This window comes from Saccostrea echinata, unplaced genomic scaffold (assembly GCF_033153115.1).
Source record: "Saccostrea echinata isolate AGI-Se365-2 ecotype Australia unplaced genomic scaffold, CSIRO_AGI_Sech_v1 ptg000010l, whole genome shotgun sequence".
Taxonomy (NCBI): Eukaryota; Metazoa; Mollusca; class Bivalvia; order Ostreida; family Ostreidae; genus Saccostrea; species Saccostrea echinata.
In genome coordinates, this window is record NW_026889759.1 from 3,099,556 (window position 1) to 3,116,396 (window position 16,841).

General features: G+C 33.8%; 2 protein-coding genes across 2 annotated transcripts; one reads left to right on the top strand and one right to left on the bottom strand.

The window, feature by feature from the left end:
* Positions 1 to 1,468: 1,468 nt before the first annotated feature.
* LOC133184159 (ribonucleases P/MRP protein subunit POP1-like) lies at positions 1,469 to 6,634 on the bottom strand. The gene is made up of 7 exons (XM_061319057.1): positions 6,512 to 6,634; positions 6,045 to 6,214; positions 5,393 to 5,632; positions 4,984 to 5,071; positions 3,966 to 4,793; positions 3,262 to 3,429; positions 1,469 to 2,798 (listed from the first exon to the last, which is right to left on the bottom strand). Exons 1-7 carry the CDS (start codon positions 6,606 to 6,608, stop codon positions 1,777 to 1,779), a joined length of 2,613 nt encoding a protein of 870 aa, XP_061175041.1. The 5' UTR covers positions 6,609 to 6,634; the 3' UTR covers positions 1,469 to 1,776.
* Positions 6,635 to 6,913: 279 nt separating this feature from the next.
* On the top strand, positions 6,914 to 15,994 carry LOC133184597 (2-iminobutanoate/2-iminopropanoate deaminase-like). The gene is made up of 6 exons (XM_061319683.1): positions 6,914 to 7,024; positions 8,925 to 9,027; positions 9,548 to 9,602; positions 11,950 to 12,018; positions 12,736 to 12,791; positions 15,724 to 15,994. Exons 1-6 carry the CDS (start codon positions 6,951 to 6,953, stop codon positions 15,781 to 15,783), a joined length of 417 nt encoding a protein of 138 aa, XP_061175667.1. The 5' UTR covers positions 6,914 to 6,950; the 3' UTR covers positions 15,784 to 15,994.
* Positions 15,995 to 16,841: the final 847 nt, after the last annotated feature.

Below are 16,841 nucleotides of genomic sequence, written 5' to 3' on the forward strand. Positions count from 1 at the left end.
TGAAAAGCTGAAACTTATGTGGAAGCATGCTGGGGTAGTGTAGATTCTAAATTATTCAAATCATGACCCCCGGGGGTAGGGTGGGGTCATAATAGGGAATCTAAGTTTTACATTGAAATATATAGGAAAAATCTTTAAAAATCTTCTTCTCAAGAACCACTGGGCCTGAAAAACTGAAACTTATGTGGAAGCATCCTGGGGTAGTGTAGATTCTAAATTATTCAAATCATGACCCCCGGGAGTAGGGCGGGGCCATAATAGGGAATCCAAGTTTTACATTGATATATATAGGAAAAATCTTTAAAAATCTTCTTCTCAAGAACCACTGGGCCAGAAAAGATGAGACTTATGTGGAAGCATGCTGGGGTAGTGTAGATTTTAAATTGTTCAAATCATGACCCCGGGGGTAGGGCGGGGCCACAATAGGGAATCCAAGTTTTACATTGAAATATATAGGAAAAATCTTTAAAAATCTTCTTCTCAAGAACCACTGGGCCAGATAAGCTGAAACTTACTTGGAAGCATCCTGGGGTAGTGTAGATTCCAATTGTTCAAATCATGACCCCTGGGGATAGGGCGGGGCCACAATAAGTAGTATAGGGGGGGGGGGAGAAATCAGGTGAAAAACAGCAAGGCCAAAGTTACTCAGGTGAGCGCTGTGGCCCATGGGCCTGACTTGTTTATATTTTACTCCTGGACATAAAGTAGTCAAACCGTTGGCATGATTATCATAACTAATAAACATGATTATCATAACTAAGCAGTGACCCCTCTATGAAAATTGTTTAATTCATGGTCACTGGTTTCAGGCCCCAGGGTAGGGCTAAGTTAGTCATATAAATTGAAAATGCAGCATGTATTGAAAATGCACTGGCCTTTTAAAATCCTATTTTCTTACGGATATCTGGCAGACAAACTGTTTGGATGATTATATCAACACTAAACCCTCTACCAAAATTTTGAAATTCATGGCCCCTTGGTCCAGGGATGAGGCCCCGGGGTGGTGATTAGTCAGTCATAAATTGAACATAAATTACATCTTTGATAATCTTCATTCCTCATGGATAAGCAGGAGGTAAATGGTTTGAATTACTAGAATGAGCAGCTAACCCTTTATAAAATTCAAATTGTAAAAAAAAATTGTCATATGAGAAGTCCATACCAGTTCCAAGCAGACTCAAAATGGTCATGAATAGCCTGCAGAAACTATTGAGACTCAGGTTACTGTCAATGCCTTTGAGCCTTTTGTTTACATTATAGAAATGGAAGAAATATGATGTAGTGCAGAACATTTTGTTTAAATCTTAACCACAGAGGGATTTGAGTAAGGTGGGACTATTTTTAGGATCAAAACAATACAGGTACAGAGCTATACATAGGGTACATAGGGATATCCTTTGCTAAGTAAGACAGGATAAAATCATTCAATAAATGATTGAAAATATTGAATACAAGGAAATCAAGAAAATGATTTATTTCTTTTGATATTTATTGAGAATCTGACTGAACATGTAACATCACCATTAGTCAGTTTATCAAATAAGCAGTGCTGGTCAATTCTTAGGCCACTCATAAAGGATCACTGGTGTAAAAAAAAATATAATAAAGAACATTTTATATAGATTTTCTGTGCATTTCTATAAAGAGTACCAAAACTTACAAGATTCTGATGATGATGATTTTAATTCATGAACAACAATAAACAACAGGTTTTAATAACAACGAACACAGTCCTAATGGTATCTCAAGTTATCACAACTGTAAACTGTATATCTGTTACACGGATATCTGAGCAAATCTGTACTGCAGTGTTCGGGGATTTCTAATTAAAACAAGATTCCGCTGATAAGGTAGAGATTGATGTAGTTTTTCTAAACCTAGCAGGGAACAGAATCCCTTCCCAGCTCCCTGCCCACTGCTTAATGAAAATCCACCATGCTTAATATACCCAATGACTTCCCTATCACCATCATCTACACTCTCCAAGTTGTCTGCTTTAATCTCTGGTGTCTTTTTTGGTGGTAGATTTAAGATACCTTTCTTAAATAGTTTCGCTTTTCTTCTTTTCTCTTTCTTTTCCTCTTGCTGAGGGTCTGTTTGTTGAAGTTTAATTGGTCCAACAAAAAACCCGTCAGCTTTCATTCTATTGACATCTTCCTTTGTTGGTATGGAGATAGTTCCCATTTCTTCAGGACAGCCTTTGGAATTCATCGCTATTTTGACGTAAACCAATGATTGTTTGTGTCTACTAATGATGTCTTTGAAGGAGGCATGCGATTCCTCATCAATTCTATCTTTCAAACATTTCTTGTTTTTCCCAGAAGCAATATTAAATACTTTCCTCAAGGTTTTGAGATCATTTTTTTCTCTTAACACATAAAAATCCTTGCTATCATCTTTCTCATCAACCAGTTCATTCCATGCCCAACTGAATGGGTGAACCACACCTAACTTGGTGAAGTTTGGTCTTTTGGCAGGAGGTCGTCTGCTATGCTCAGCCTCTTTTTCACTCTTTATCCTGTTTTCTTCTGCTTGTCCTGCTGCTGTATCTGGGAAATCTTCTGGAAAGTGTTCACCCTGTTGTTCATTGGCCAGGCATTGTAATTCACGCAAACCTCCTGCTCTTGCCCCATGATAGATACTGGCTATCCAGAATGCCATGCTCCATCCTGCAGGAAGGACTAGATCCCATCCACTCCCATAGTGACTGTGGTTCATGTCTGTGGGATTGATTCCTTCTTTCTGAATGAGAAGAACAGGAATCCTACTTTCATCTTCCCCTAGTATTAACTCTGTCCCTAAAATAATGTACCATAAAAAATCAATATCAATTATGGTAAAAACATGTTATGAGTCTGTGTAATCAATTACAAAAGATTTTACACAATACCCTCCTTTGAGTAACTTGTCCCTGCAGCAAATTAAGAGGCAATTCCTAAGGAAGTCCAGATAATGGCAAACATACTTGCTTAACAACAAAATAATACTGTAAACCAACTTTTATTTGCAAGTTTTATGACCTTTTCTTAGCATATATACCCCCCCCCCCCCCCACACACACACACACACAAATGTTATTTAACAGTTTATTTATGTAGAATTTTTCATCAGTTACTAAAATTAGTAGTTGCAGATGGATTTCAAACTGATGAATCATAAATAAATGTGGTCATGAATAATAGTTGGTTTACAGTACATGTATTATTATAGTATTACCTACAGAGAGTAAGTTTTCACTGAATCACTGCATTCTTCACAAACCTGGAACAATATGTTCTGATTTCAGCTGATTGATTTCAAAGTCTGACATTTTTGTTGAAATCACTGTCTTCCTGATTTCTTCCTCCCATAAGGGCGAAGAGGAGATGTCCTGGCTGATCTTCAGTGCATTGGCTCCTGTATCATCAGACACCATGGGCTCTGAAGTTTCTAAAATTGATGTTTGACAAAGACCATTATTACTCTGCTAAACTGAAAATTCAAATAGCTTTCTAGAATATCTCTTCAGATTGATACATACTAAGTATACCTCTTTGAAAATTGTATTCTTTTTCAACAAAAGAAGATAGAGGAGATAGGATATACATTCAAACTTCGTTATCTCAAACGACATGGGATCAAAAAAATCCTTGGATATCTCAGTTTTTTCTCGTTCTCAAAGTTTTTTCTTGAAGAGATATCAAAGGTAAAATGCTAAAGGAATATGTGGTTGGGACTTCCAAATCACTTTGACATATCCATGGTATTCGAGATATTGGTGTTTGAGATACCAAAGTTCAACTGTACAATGAACTTGTCTAACCGGACACCACTGGTTCCAGAGAAATTTGCTATATTTGACAACATTTTGGATTATACAACATTATAAACAATGGCATTTACTGAAAGGGACTAAATATCTTCATTGAAATAGGCAAGATTTTGGCATACATGATATCTGAATTAGTTTACTTTTACTTTAGTACCTTTATTTGCCAAATCATTCCATTTCTTTGCTTTGATGACTCTAGGATCTCTGACAGCCAGACCAATAACACTATGGGGGGACAACTCTGCAGCAGACTGACAATGACACACTCCTTCCCAGAATTCCCTCTGCTGGTTAAAGCCCAGAGAGTGCTTTTGGTCCTGGAAGTACTGTTTCCACCAGTGAGATGGTTCACTTTTGTTGAACATGATATCTGCTATCTGGAGAGTTTGTTCCAGAACTTTCTGGGACTCTGGTCCAATATAGCGATGTCTCACAAGTCTGTCTTTCAAAGAGGTCATCAAGATCTTCCCAATCTGAGATTTTCTGTTCACTACCTTTATTACTTGCTCCTCAGTTGGTTTCTGAGTCGTTTCCTTTTTACCTTTTTGTTGCTTCCCCTTACCCTTGTATTCACTAAATGTCCTACAATTATCATCTGTTTTCTTTATCTCCTCCCCATCCTTCTTTCCAGTTTGAATCTCTTGTTTTTCAGAATTATTGTTTACAGGAGATTTATCCTTAAGTTCTGATACATTTTTCCCTTTTCCCATTTCATCAACTGGACAACTGACTTCTACAGAAACATCCTGTGCTGCACAGTCTTCTGTATGGGAAAAACTAGCCTCTAATTCCTGCCACAGTTCATTATAGGAAGCAGGATGACACCAAATCCATAGCTGACGAAGAGGGTGTGATTCAGACGTGGGTCTCCAAAAGAAAGTGACTGGGCCAATGGCACCCAAAGGATACTGACCTTGTTTGTACAATACACAGCTACCCTCTCTGGTTCCTTCCAAATACAGCTTGGCTCCAAAGGTTAGTCCTGAAAATTCAGTAGAAACAACGTATATTGTATTTCACAACTTTATCTGTTAACTTCAGGTAATTTGCTTCATAATGTAATTTGTTGTAACTTTTTTTAAATGTAAGAAAACTTGGGACAAGTAATATGTATTTATTAAGAAAGATCAAGTTATTCTTGTTCATTATTAATTCAAGGAAGAACTTTTTACCAGTTTGTGAATTACACAGACGAGAGACGCCACTGAGAATATATTCTTCATTTCCTTGAACTTCTATACAGCACATATAGGAAACATCCTGTTAAAAAAAATTTCAATATTATTGATATCATCATATCATGTAATCTTTTGTCATAGGCATATACTGAAGTTGCTTTTTGTCAAATGTTATAAAGAGTTTTTGAAAAGTACATAAATTGAAACAAGAATACTTTGTAAAGAAAATGATGATGAATTTCTTTCTAGTACATAAAATTCACCCATCTCCCCCCTCCTTCCCCTCCCCCAAAACATTACACACAGTAACACATAGAGACTTAATTAAGTAATCAGAGAGTATGTTTAAGTTTCTGGGGTTGATTAAAAATATACTGAAAGCTGATATTGAACCCATGCTTACTATCATTTGACAATGATGTTGAGTTGCCCTGTAAGATGCTCGAGAACTTTTATCTGTTGGTTGGTAAGGAATTCTGTAACCCCATTTTTCTACCATTTTGAATCGTTTTGCATGCCAAATGTGAGTTTCAAGCCAAACTTTGGTTTTCTGGCGTCGAACATACTCCTGCAGCAAGTTTTTAGGTCGTCTTCGATGCCTTCTACTTGGTTTTTTGTGTTTATTAGCCTTTATTGTCACCATCTACAAATTAAATCACATTTCACATTCATTTTCAGTGTATATCATGAATACTTGGGGGATGGGGGGGGGGGGTTACGAACTTCAGTACTTGCAAAAATTCCTTTTTAGACAGCAAAGCAACTGTGCTTTAATCACCTATACTATTACATTATGACAAGAATATTTTTTTACCATTAAGTAATACACAGTTAGAACTATTGCCAGTTGAGGAGAATTGTAAAAATAAAAAAAGTCATTTATGGTTTGAATACTAACTGATTAATCCATAAGCATTAGAAGTACAGTAGTAGGCTACAACCTGTTAAAGTTGATATCAAAATTACTCTAAAAATAACACCATATATGCATATCTATAGCAAGAGTTTTAAGTATTAAATAACCAATTTAAATATAGAATCAAGAAATTTGTCACCTCTCTCACTCTGTGAGGCAACCTTTTAATGTTGTGACTCATTGCTCTCCGCCGCATGGAAATAGACATCAGTCCATTTACAGCTTGGGAAACCTTTCTCTGTTTGGTGGCAGCATCTAGAAGCTGCAACTCTGCAGCCCTACACTTTGCATATTCAACTACATTAATGGCTAAAATAAAATAAAAAATAAATTCTATAAAATCTTAGCTGTTGTTATATAGAAATAAATTAATTCAGCTCAAAAAAGGGACATAACTATCATAATAATGATGCTTTAACGTTTCACTTAAAAATATTAAATTTCATTTATTATCTAAGACTTAAAATTTAAGTCTCTGGCACACATCATTCATAGCTCTAATGTATATCGTCTCTCTCGCTCTCTCTCTTTCTCTCTCATTCCATATTTATACATGCCAGTACAACATGCACCTGACATGTACGTAGGTCTACTATAAAATTGTACCTTGAGGTGCTTCGGACAGGATTTTTTCATGGATTCTCTGTTTCTTAGCAAAGTCCGCTTTCCCATCATATTTCCTTTTCTTACCAAACTGCTCCATGTCAGTCTTTTTTTTTAATAGCAAATTTTAAGCTCGATCATGCAAGGTGGTTCTTCGTATGGGCGCAGACATCTTGAAAAAAAAATAAATGAGAAAAGAAACGCGTCAAAATTATTTTTTTCCGGATGATGTTTTCATATATCTTAGCAATAAATGCCTAGAGAGGATTATAGAAAAACTCACTGTTATATGAAAAATCTTATTAACCATATATTATCTTTTTTCCCCTTTTTTCGTACAGATATAGCCGAGGAAGCCGGTTCAGATCTTCGTTCATTTTATAACCTACTTTCATTTTCACTTTTCCTTCTTTTGGACCGTCAACACGTTGATAAGATACGTATGCTAAAAATGTCAGGCTTCGTAAGACGAATAATCCAGACAGCAAAAGCACCATCGGCTATAGGGCCATACAGGTGATTTTTTTTTTTCTGTGACTGATTCCTGACAATTTGTGTTTCATCTGATAGGCCTAATGATATTTAACCTTTAGAACTGCTCTCTGACCTTAGCAGGTCCATCAGTATATTTACGTTTAGCTTTATTTAGCTATTCAAAAAAGTTTGATTTAGCTATTTTTATGCAGTTTAATACATGTTTCCCTTTTTTTTTTTTGAAATAAACAAAAATTTTGATAGTAACAGTAACTACTAATATTTGTACTAACTGTATAGCTGTATAAAAAAGCAACCCAGAGCAAAGATAGTCAGCTTTTGAACACTGATTAAGAACTAGTCTTATTCAGATTGATATGAAGATTCCTTAAAATAGGAATAATTTTATTAACCCATGCTTGCAGCTTTTTACGTCTCTACAAAACCCTTAAAATTAGGCCAAAATAGAAATTACCTTTGTTTCCCCTAACGCGACCGACCCACTTAAATCGTGCCGACTGAAAAGTTTTTTTTAATCAGATTATTGAAATATTTTTTTTTTATTGTTAATCAACTTTATAAAATACAATTTCATCAAAATCCATTTTTTATCAGAACGGCAGCTTTTGTTTGGTGTCCACAACATGTGGCCACAGAGGGTTAGTTCGTGTTATAAAACAATGGTGACGTATTAATCTTATACATCTTTAACTTATTAGAATCCGAAACTCTCGAGACATCTCGTGAATTAATGTACCATGACTAAGGAGTGTTAAGATGGTATTTACAAATGTGTCTTCTAAAATTTACGTACGTAGTACGCATAGCAAAGCCTGCCTCATGAGCAGATGAGGGGCGCTCTTTGTGAATACATATCAAAAATTTCACTGCATTTGATTCGTTTCGATCTAATAAACAGTTCATGTATGATCCCATTTTTACTATATAAGACCATAGGAGTTGTAAATATGTCTTTGTATGATTATTTCATCTTGATAAATAAAATTCAGATGTCGTTTCTTTATTCCTTTCATCTATGGGGTATTAACTCCGTGACTATAAAATTAGATATATGAAACTTTAATCATTTAAGATATGGTTTGGTTGAATTATACATTGTTTATACATGTACACTATTTCCAAATAGTGTTGAAATCTTTAAAATTTGCTTATGGTACGGCTTCCTGAGACGTCCAGTTTATATTTCTTTAGTTAGGCCCTTGAAAACAGGTTGTTTCTTTGCTTTAAAATACTTTTAGAAATTGTTGAGCCGTCGGAGGGCTCCTAATTTAGACTTTTACTCGGCACTTATGGCCATTGATTATTAAGCATCAGTAAGGGATCTTTTACGTGCCATCTACATGTATACTCCGACACTGGACCTACGTTTTTTACGGTCTTATTCGACTGACCGGTCTCCCACGTCGGGACCTGTGACTTAGAATAAGCTCCTGAATTACGTCGTGACTCCAAAACGAAACACTAGAATTACTGCGCCACACAAGGCCCTTGACATTTTGTCTATGTAAGTAGAGTAGGTTTTAAAAATGTACTCAAATGTCCGATGGTTCTGTATTTGCGTCTTGTCTTGTGTTTTTGTAAATATTTGATTTCAATAAATTTACGCTGGCCTGAGATATTTCACAAGTTCAAATGAATAATATTTGTGAATTAATTTACCATACATGTTGCTTCATTTGTATGATATTCGGTTTAAAAATCGGTTTCTTTTGTTCTTTCTTATTTATAGATATTATTCAATTTTTCAGAATGTATTTCCAAAACTGCTGTCAGAAAAAAAGAAATAATTTACCTACCTACCGACCCAACTTGAGATTTTGGGGTCGGGTTAGGGGAAACAAAGATATTTTTAATGATGGTCTTACCAAAGTATTCACTTCTGATAATCTTTGTTGAATGAGTTACAGTATGTTATTTACAGCCAGGCAGTTCTCGTTGAGCACACGCTTTACGTATCTGGACAGATAGGAATGAATCAGGCAGGAAACCTAGTACCAGGAGGTGTGGTCCCTGAAACAGAACAGGTCAGTACTATTGGAATGCTGAACGATTGTGGTGTAATGTTAAGTATCTAAGTCCTTGTATGACCAATGGATAACTCAAGTCCAATCATTTTTGTCCTCTCAGCTAACCAAGATTTGTGATCTGCTCCACTCTTCTTAAAAGAAAAATTAGCTGTTCATAATCCTTGGTTAGCAAATTAAGATGCATTTTTGTAGAAAAAGCCAAACCGCAGTGAAGTCCAAGAAATAAAAATAAGCTGTTTGAACGATCTTTATACCTGTATATATTGTTTCTATTGTGTACAGTTGCGGACAGTGAGCTGTTTTAAAGTTCCATGAAGTTATAATGCCTTTAATCAATTAAACTATAATTAATGCAGTATATTTTTATATCTTTTCCATTCCAAATTTGTGCAAAATGATAATGATAGAGGTTTCCCAAATAGATTTTGTATACATGTGTAACTGTATATTTTATTTTATATCAACACTGATCAAGTTTCTTTAAATCAGAAATTTTTTGCATTTTAATCATTGACAGGCCTTAAAAAATATGCAGGCTATTCTTGAAGAGGCAGGTACCACTATGAATAACGGTAAGGATTCTTTTACATGTTGATGATAGTGTTGAATTAAATGTACATCATTTTATGGCTTCCATGTCAAAATATACTAACACACCCTTCAAATTCAATCTTTGATAATGGTTTATATAACTACTTTAATTATGCTGACTCTAGCATATTTTAGTGAATTTGAGAGGATTCTGTAATTGTATTCAGAAGAATGGTTCACATACCCTGTAGAAGGCATTTTCCAATTACATGTACCAATATATGTACTATTAAAGTAATTAGTCCTGTATTTGCAAAGAGAATTATATGCAATAAATCTCAATTTCTCAGACTGAATGCTAGTTCTTACCATTCTGTCAGATTTCAATTCATTCAAAAGTCTACTGTACAAAATTGATGAGGATAAAAAAAATTATTACGGTCCCACAAGATATGCATGTGTCCTGCAGTAATCACTCTTTGTTTGTTCCATCTGTTTATGTATGTGGAGAAGACACTATGAACATATTTTTTTTCCAGATCTGTGGGGGTAAAAATTAACCCTACATTTTAAAAAGTGGGTTATTTACATCATGGCTGTGTTCAAGATTGTAGCAGATAACCTAGCAGCTAGGTGATAGATATCTAGCTCTATTGACAGCTCACCTAGCTGCTAGATGTTAGTTTCATATACAAATGTTTTAGTAATAACTAATTTTGGAACAAAGTGAGCTGAACTCTGAGATGAACTCAAGCAAAAATGTGTATGTAAATTTACATTTGATTCACTAGGATGGAGAAAAGAACCCACTTTATTAGCTCACCTGAGCTGAAAACTCGTGAGCTTAATTATCTAGCCTCAGGGTCATAAAACTAAGAAAAGCTTACTTTTGATCTCAGTCTCACTTTTCCACTATTAATTCCTTTAGTAAAAGTGAGACTGAGATCAAAAATGAGCTTGTCTAAGATATATGGCCCGGGAGCCTGCATGATCACGTTTTGTCCAGCGTCCATCTGTCTATCCGTCCATCTAGCTGTCCGTCTCTCTGTAAACTTTTCACTTCTTTCTGACTTCTTCTTAAGAACCACTGGGACATTTTCAACCAAACTTACCACAAAGTATTCTTGGGTGAAAGGGATTCAAGTTTGATCAAATGAGAGGCAATGCCCTCTTTCAAGGGGAGATAATCAAGAATTCGAGAAAATTTGGTGGCATGTTTTAAAAATCTTCTTCTCAAGAACAAGTGGGCCAGAAAAGTTGAAATTTATGTGAAAACTTCATTACATAATGATAGTGTAAATTCAAATTTGTTCAAATTCCTGAGAGTAGGTTGGGGCCACAATTGGAGGATCAAAGTTTTACATAGGAATATATTGGAAAAAATCTTAAAAAATCATTTTCTCAAGAACAGCAAAACTATGATTATTCATATTATTAAGAAGCATTCTCAGGTTTCAAGTTTGTTCAAATCATGACCCCTGGGGGTAGGGTGGGGCCATAATGGGGAATCAAAGTTTTAGAAAGGAATATATAGGAAAAATGCTATGCTCTTGAATGTACCTCATATGAGAAGTGAGATTTAAAAAAATCTTGACATCACAAGATGTAGAATTTTTTGACATACAAGTTACATAATATTGCAATGTCCATATTGGAACAGTATTTGCCTCATTCTTAACATTAAAAACAATATCTTTACAGTGAAAGAATAAATTACAAGAGACCTTCATACATTTACACCCCACAGTGGACATTACTATAAAAAGTAATCCAATACTGTATTTTTTTTATGCACTGTATAGCTGCAGATCTATCCACATATATCCCTTTTTTCCATCATAGCTTTTCACTGATTATCCTCTGATGTTTAGATTTGCTGTATGTTGTAAGACATATTTTTTTTGCAGAGCTATAAATTTGATTTTGCATGGTATCTGCGTTCGGAGGGGTGTGATGGGGGTTGGGGTGGTGTCTAATTTTGTAAACAGAGTGAACTTCCAGAAATAAATTACATGTACAAATGTAGTTAAAAGTTAGATAACTCTGTTGAGTTTATTTTGTCCGAGATCCGGAGCCCAATAATTGATTATTGCACCCCTATGCACCTGTATGGTGCATAAAAACAATGAGAATAGGCTATCCATTACAAATTTTATTTACCAATGAGCAATAAACTTGCAGGCTTTAAGCATTTTGCTGACTACTGCAGCAGTCAGTTTTCCAGTACATGTAATATGTGAAAGTGCTGTATATGTAGCATAAAGCTTAGTAAAATAGGTATAAAGCATACCCAAACAGATTCATAAAAATAATTTCATGCTTGATTTGATTTTATTTTCTGTGGCAATGAAGAAAAGTTTCATGCTGTACTACTTCTTTATTTAACAGTTGTCAAAGCCACAGTTTTATTGGATGATATCAATAACTTTGGGGCTGTAAATGAAGTTTATTCCAAATGTAAGTATTTAGGTCTCTGAAGCATTTAAACACCTAGATTGTTTGGCATCAACTTTCATTTTCCAGACATGTCTCTTTGGCTGAGTCTAACATTTGATACTCTGTCATTATGCCTTTCACAACACTTTATTATTTATTAAAATGACATTCAGCCAAAAAATGCTATCAAAAAGGCTTTATAGTGAAGATAATTTAAACTATTTTCTTTTTCCTTTTTTAAAATGAAATACATTGTATTTATGTCATTAAGAGGATATATATAAACCATGCCATGGAAATACATCAATCTTTAACAGATTTTTTTTATTACTCAGTAAACCCACGGAAGTATTTGTCATTGATACATGCAGGACAACTCTCTTGTCATATTTTATACAAGTATGCACTGAAAGGTTTCATACTAGTACTTAATGGAAGCTTACATGTACAAACATTTCCATTATAGATTTTTAAGTACCATCCTTATATTTATGAATTTAATTCAAATTCATTTATTAACTTTCTCCTACACACTAACATTGATTCTCAATTCTGCAGATCAGGTATTTTCCAAACTTTTGCATATTTTTATTGATTTTTGTAAAAATATTTCAATCGGAAAAGACAAAATTAGGTCTGGAAAAAAGTTTTTGAAAGCATTGTTTATATAAGGAAAATTCACACAGAAAGTTTATTCATCATGCTTTATGTTAATTCAGTGTCCATTTCATTTTCTAGTTTTCCAAAAGAGTTTTCCAGCCCGGGCAGCATATCAAGTAGCGGCATTACCAAAGGTAGGACAATTGTGTAGAAAATTTTGTTACTACTGTAAAATTACATGAGAATACCTGCATTTTCATTAAATATTACTTGTGATCCAGTAATTAAAGGGTAGATCAAAGATCTGATTTTGCTTAGATTGGTAGAAATGTCCTACTTGCAACTGCCTATTGAATGAAACAACTTTAAAAGATACACATGCAGTCAAGTTATTAAAGTCTCTCAATCATGCATTTTTCCCATAAACATAAAAAAATTAACATGCTTAGATCATTTTTATGTGAGTTTGTTAGTCCCTAGCAAAAACTGTTTACAAAAAAAGCAAATCATTCATGTTTCTGATTGTGTTTACGACTGTTATATTAAGATGTTTTCAGTGCTTTCCATCATTGCATGCATAATTATATTGCTTTACACAGTTGTTCAGAAGGATGCTTATTTGCATGACAATGCACAATGTCCCAATGCATCTAGTAGATGCTAGTGTTATCTGTGCTTGTGATCGTAACTTCCAGAGGTCCACGTTTACTCTGCTCACAATTTATATTGTTTCATTGGACTTTTGAGCATGATTACCATTTGTTATCTTCAAATGAATATGCAATACTTTCACTTCTTAAAACATCAGTGATGGGATCAGGTGCCATGTAGGGGTAAGTATCCCCTGTTGACAGGTCACAACTGCTGTGTGCCCTTTGTCCTGGTTGGATATTCAATAGTCAATTCAGTATGAAAATAATGGCCAAACAATTGGTATGAAAGATGACAGTCAACATTTGACTTAACAACAGATTGTGTTTGCAAACAAGGTTATATCAGCCATAGAGTTTGTGAAATGTTGAGTTTAAACAAGGTTATCATCAACTCATTTGTTAGTAGTCTGCCTCATTTTGAAAATTGCTTGAAATAAGAACATGCTCTTGCATATCAACTTGGAGACATAAACTCCACATGCAGTGAATAATGGTATATTCCTACCAAATATGGGAAGTTGACAATAGAAAAGTTGAAGTCATTACAAGTATTATAAAGTTTAGTTGTTAGTTTGCCATCAGTGTCACTGTCTTTCTCAAGTAAAATATCCAATTAAGAAGCAGATGTGTCAGACTCTGTGGTGTTTTCTACATTTCATTTTGTGCCATCAATGTTTTAGAGAATTTTCTGTAGAAAAAATATAACTTCTTTGGATTATATTTTGTGTTTGAAGAAGTGTTGGTAAACTTTGTTATATATATTTGAAATTTTATCAACTCTCATGAGATATGAATTCATTGGTCTTTTTGTACCATGAAAATGACGCAAATTATACCCCCCCCCCCTTTTTTTTAAAGATATTTCACATTTGTTCAGGTGAAATTGACTTTTCTTTTAAGAAGAGATGTTTTTCCATTGAAAACCTGGCTATTTTGCAACTGTTTTGATAATTTTCACAAGTTTTAAGTAATTGGTCTACAGTGTATTTCCCCTTTGATCAACCTGGTATGAACCCACAGCCCCTTGCCAAATAGGTCTAATAAATAACTAGAGTATTCAATGGAAGGTTTGTGTCACCTGCTTAATAACAGATGCAAATAAATTTAAGAGGGCATTATACTGTAGTTCATGCATTTACCTAAGAAAAAAAATTCCATGCATAGTATGACTATGATAGAATAAGAAATATGATTCCCCACCCTGTAAGTCTAAAATGAATAATGAAATTGAAATTATTAGAAATAACTATTTATCATTTTATTACGTGTTTATATAATCCAACAATCCTCCAACACAGATTTCAGTCTGTCTTTACTGCAATTGTCAGTCTACATGATCCATTGTAGGATCCCGATCCCAGTGTATTTTGACAGTGTTTAAATACATGTTATAAGTTTGTGTGGTATAAACTGTATATCATACAGTTTCAAAGTACAGTGTCATAAGCTCATAAAAATGTGATATAAATGATAATATTATCAAAACCCTGCCTCTAAAAATTTAAAACATGCAAGTGAAATAAAACATCCAGAGTATTTTGCAAAGAAGGTCAAAGGTCAAGGAGAGGTAATCTGTAACACTGGTATTATGGATAATATTTTATAACAAACTTTGCACATGCTAAATAGCATAAACTTACCTCTAAAATGTCAAAAATATGCTGTATATCAGCACTATCAACTGTTTCGAAATGAAGGTCAAAGGTCAAGTTCAAAGGTCATGAGGTCAGTAATCATGGTAATTTATAAAAGCTATAGTACCAAGCAATATATGCACAAAATATCAAATCAATACCTCTTACAGTTCTCAAAATATAAGGTGTGACAGATGGCCAGACAGACCCTGGGTAAAGTGATCCCCAAGTGTCCCTCTGCTCTGCAGGTGACACAGAAATGAAAGGCTGTTTAAGCTTTAAAAAGTATGAAATAATATAATTAAATAAGTTGGCAAAAAAAATGAAGGCTGAAAAGACCTTGGTCTTTCTTTTAATTGTTTATAGGATTTTTTCTCTGAATATTTCATTAAAAAAAATTATAAGCACTGCGATCAATATGCTAAATAATGTACATGTTGCTATAAATACATGCAGTTTTTGATAGACTGTGAAGCAGTAAAAGCATACAATATAGCAAAAACCATGAATAATTAATCATTTGTGTAGAATATGACAGAGTTCAGCCTGAAGGCAACTACATTTACATATCAATGAGTACATTGACACTTCCCCTACTATTTATTGAGTATTGAGAGGAATATTTCCTCAAGGGAAATAACTCTGTTAAACATATTGATAGGAATGATGGTAGTAATTTAAGCAAGTATCAAATTTTCATAGATCATATGTCTTAAAAGCAGCCTAAATGATAACCATTAAGTTAATGCATTGTATTAAGTGATTATCAGTTCATTAATATAATGATTATCGATTATCTTGTGATGGATTCATATTTATATGGCTCTTCTCTGTTACAGGGGGCTAAAGTAGAAATAGAAGCAATAGCCATAGTTGGAACACTGGTGGACTCCCAATGACTAGAGGCAAAACTGTAGTTTTTAAAAGTACTTTTGTCATCACATTATTGGGAAAATCCAATATCTGACTGTTTTATACTGAATTATAGGTAGAATCATAAGTTTGAATTTTATTGTAATTTTTTTCAAAAAGCATTATTGAGTACTTTATATTCATTTTATAAAGACAAATTTATATTTTTCATAATAAAATTGTATTATGAGCTGGAAACATATTACTAGTTATTTTGTCATGAGGAAAAATCCAGTATGTGTGTTTCTTAATGAACATAGCTGGATTGAAGTGTAAGATTTAAAAATCTAGCAATTTTATTCCAAAGTAGTACAATATAATTTGCTTATTATAATAGTTTATTTTTTCAAACAAGGTATAAATATTATAATAAGCAACCTATAATAAAAGCCAACGTAGGTCTAAAAACAGCAACTGCAGAAATGCCATTCCTGTTTGTGTTCCTAATTGTGCTAATTTTGTTTTTTGGGTTTCTTTAAATGAAAATTATAATGGGAGGAATTTACATTGAATTGTTAAGAAATGTTTTTTTTTTTTTTTTTGTGTTTCAACATTCTACAAAAATAACAGTGTTTTATATGAAACCCATATAATAATAAGCAAATTGTACTGTATTTAATATATTTTATACATATTATAAAGACGAAATTTTATTTTTTTAAAGGGAAAATAATATTTTCATTGAAAAAACTAGAAGATTGAAATGTGTTACTCTGACAATTGTCATGTGATGGTTTGAATTCCTTTGTGGCTACTTAGTATAATGTATAGGTCACGGTGTCTTCATGCAGTTAATGAGTTTACCTGTGGATAAATATGCAGTAGATGCCACTTTTAGTAAGAGTCTACTGCCTGTGCAGATTTAGATGATTCTACTCAGTTTTTAGTTATAGCTGACCACCTAAGCTTTGACAGAGATTCTTACAATTCAAAAGTTTACCGGGTCATGCCTGCTCAACTAATCATGCACAGACAATAAAATTTTGTGAATCAACATGAAACTTGGTATAAGTGCTGGCTTTTAAATGTTCATAATTATTTAATG

Bases quoted from the DNA above. Each gene is read 5' to 3' on its own strand.
- LOC133184159 (XM_061319057.1), bottom strand. From the start codon at position 6,608: ATGGAGCAGTTTGGTAAGAAAAGGAAATATGATGGGAAAGCGGACTTT. The intron at 5,072-5,392 runs GTAAGCATGGGT...TTTTTTTAACAG, and splicing joins AACATCATTGTCAAATGATA to GATGTTTCCTATATGTGCTG. The intron at 3,430-3,965 runs GTACTAAAGTAA...CATCAATTTTAG, and splicing joins GAATGATTTGGCAAATAAAG to AAACTTCAGAGCCCATGGTG.
- LOC133184597 (XM_061319683.1), top strand. From the start codon at position 6,951: ATGCTAAAAATGTCAGGCTTCGTAAGACGAATAATCCAGACAGCAAAA. The intron at 9,028-9,547 runs GTCAGTACTATT...AATCATTGACAG, and splicing joins TGGTCCCTGAAACAGAACAG to GCCTTAAAAAATATGCAGGC. The intron at 9,603-11,949 runs GTAAGGATTCTT...TTTATTTAACAG, and splicing joins AGGTACCACTATGAATAACG to TTGTCAAAGCCACAGTTTTA.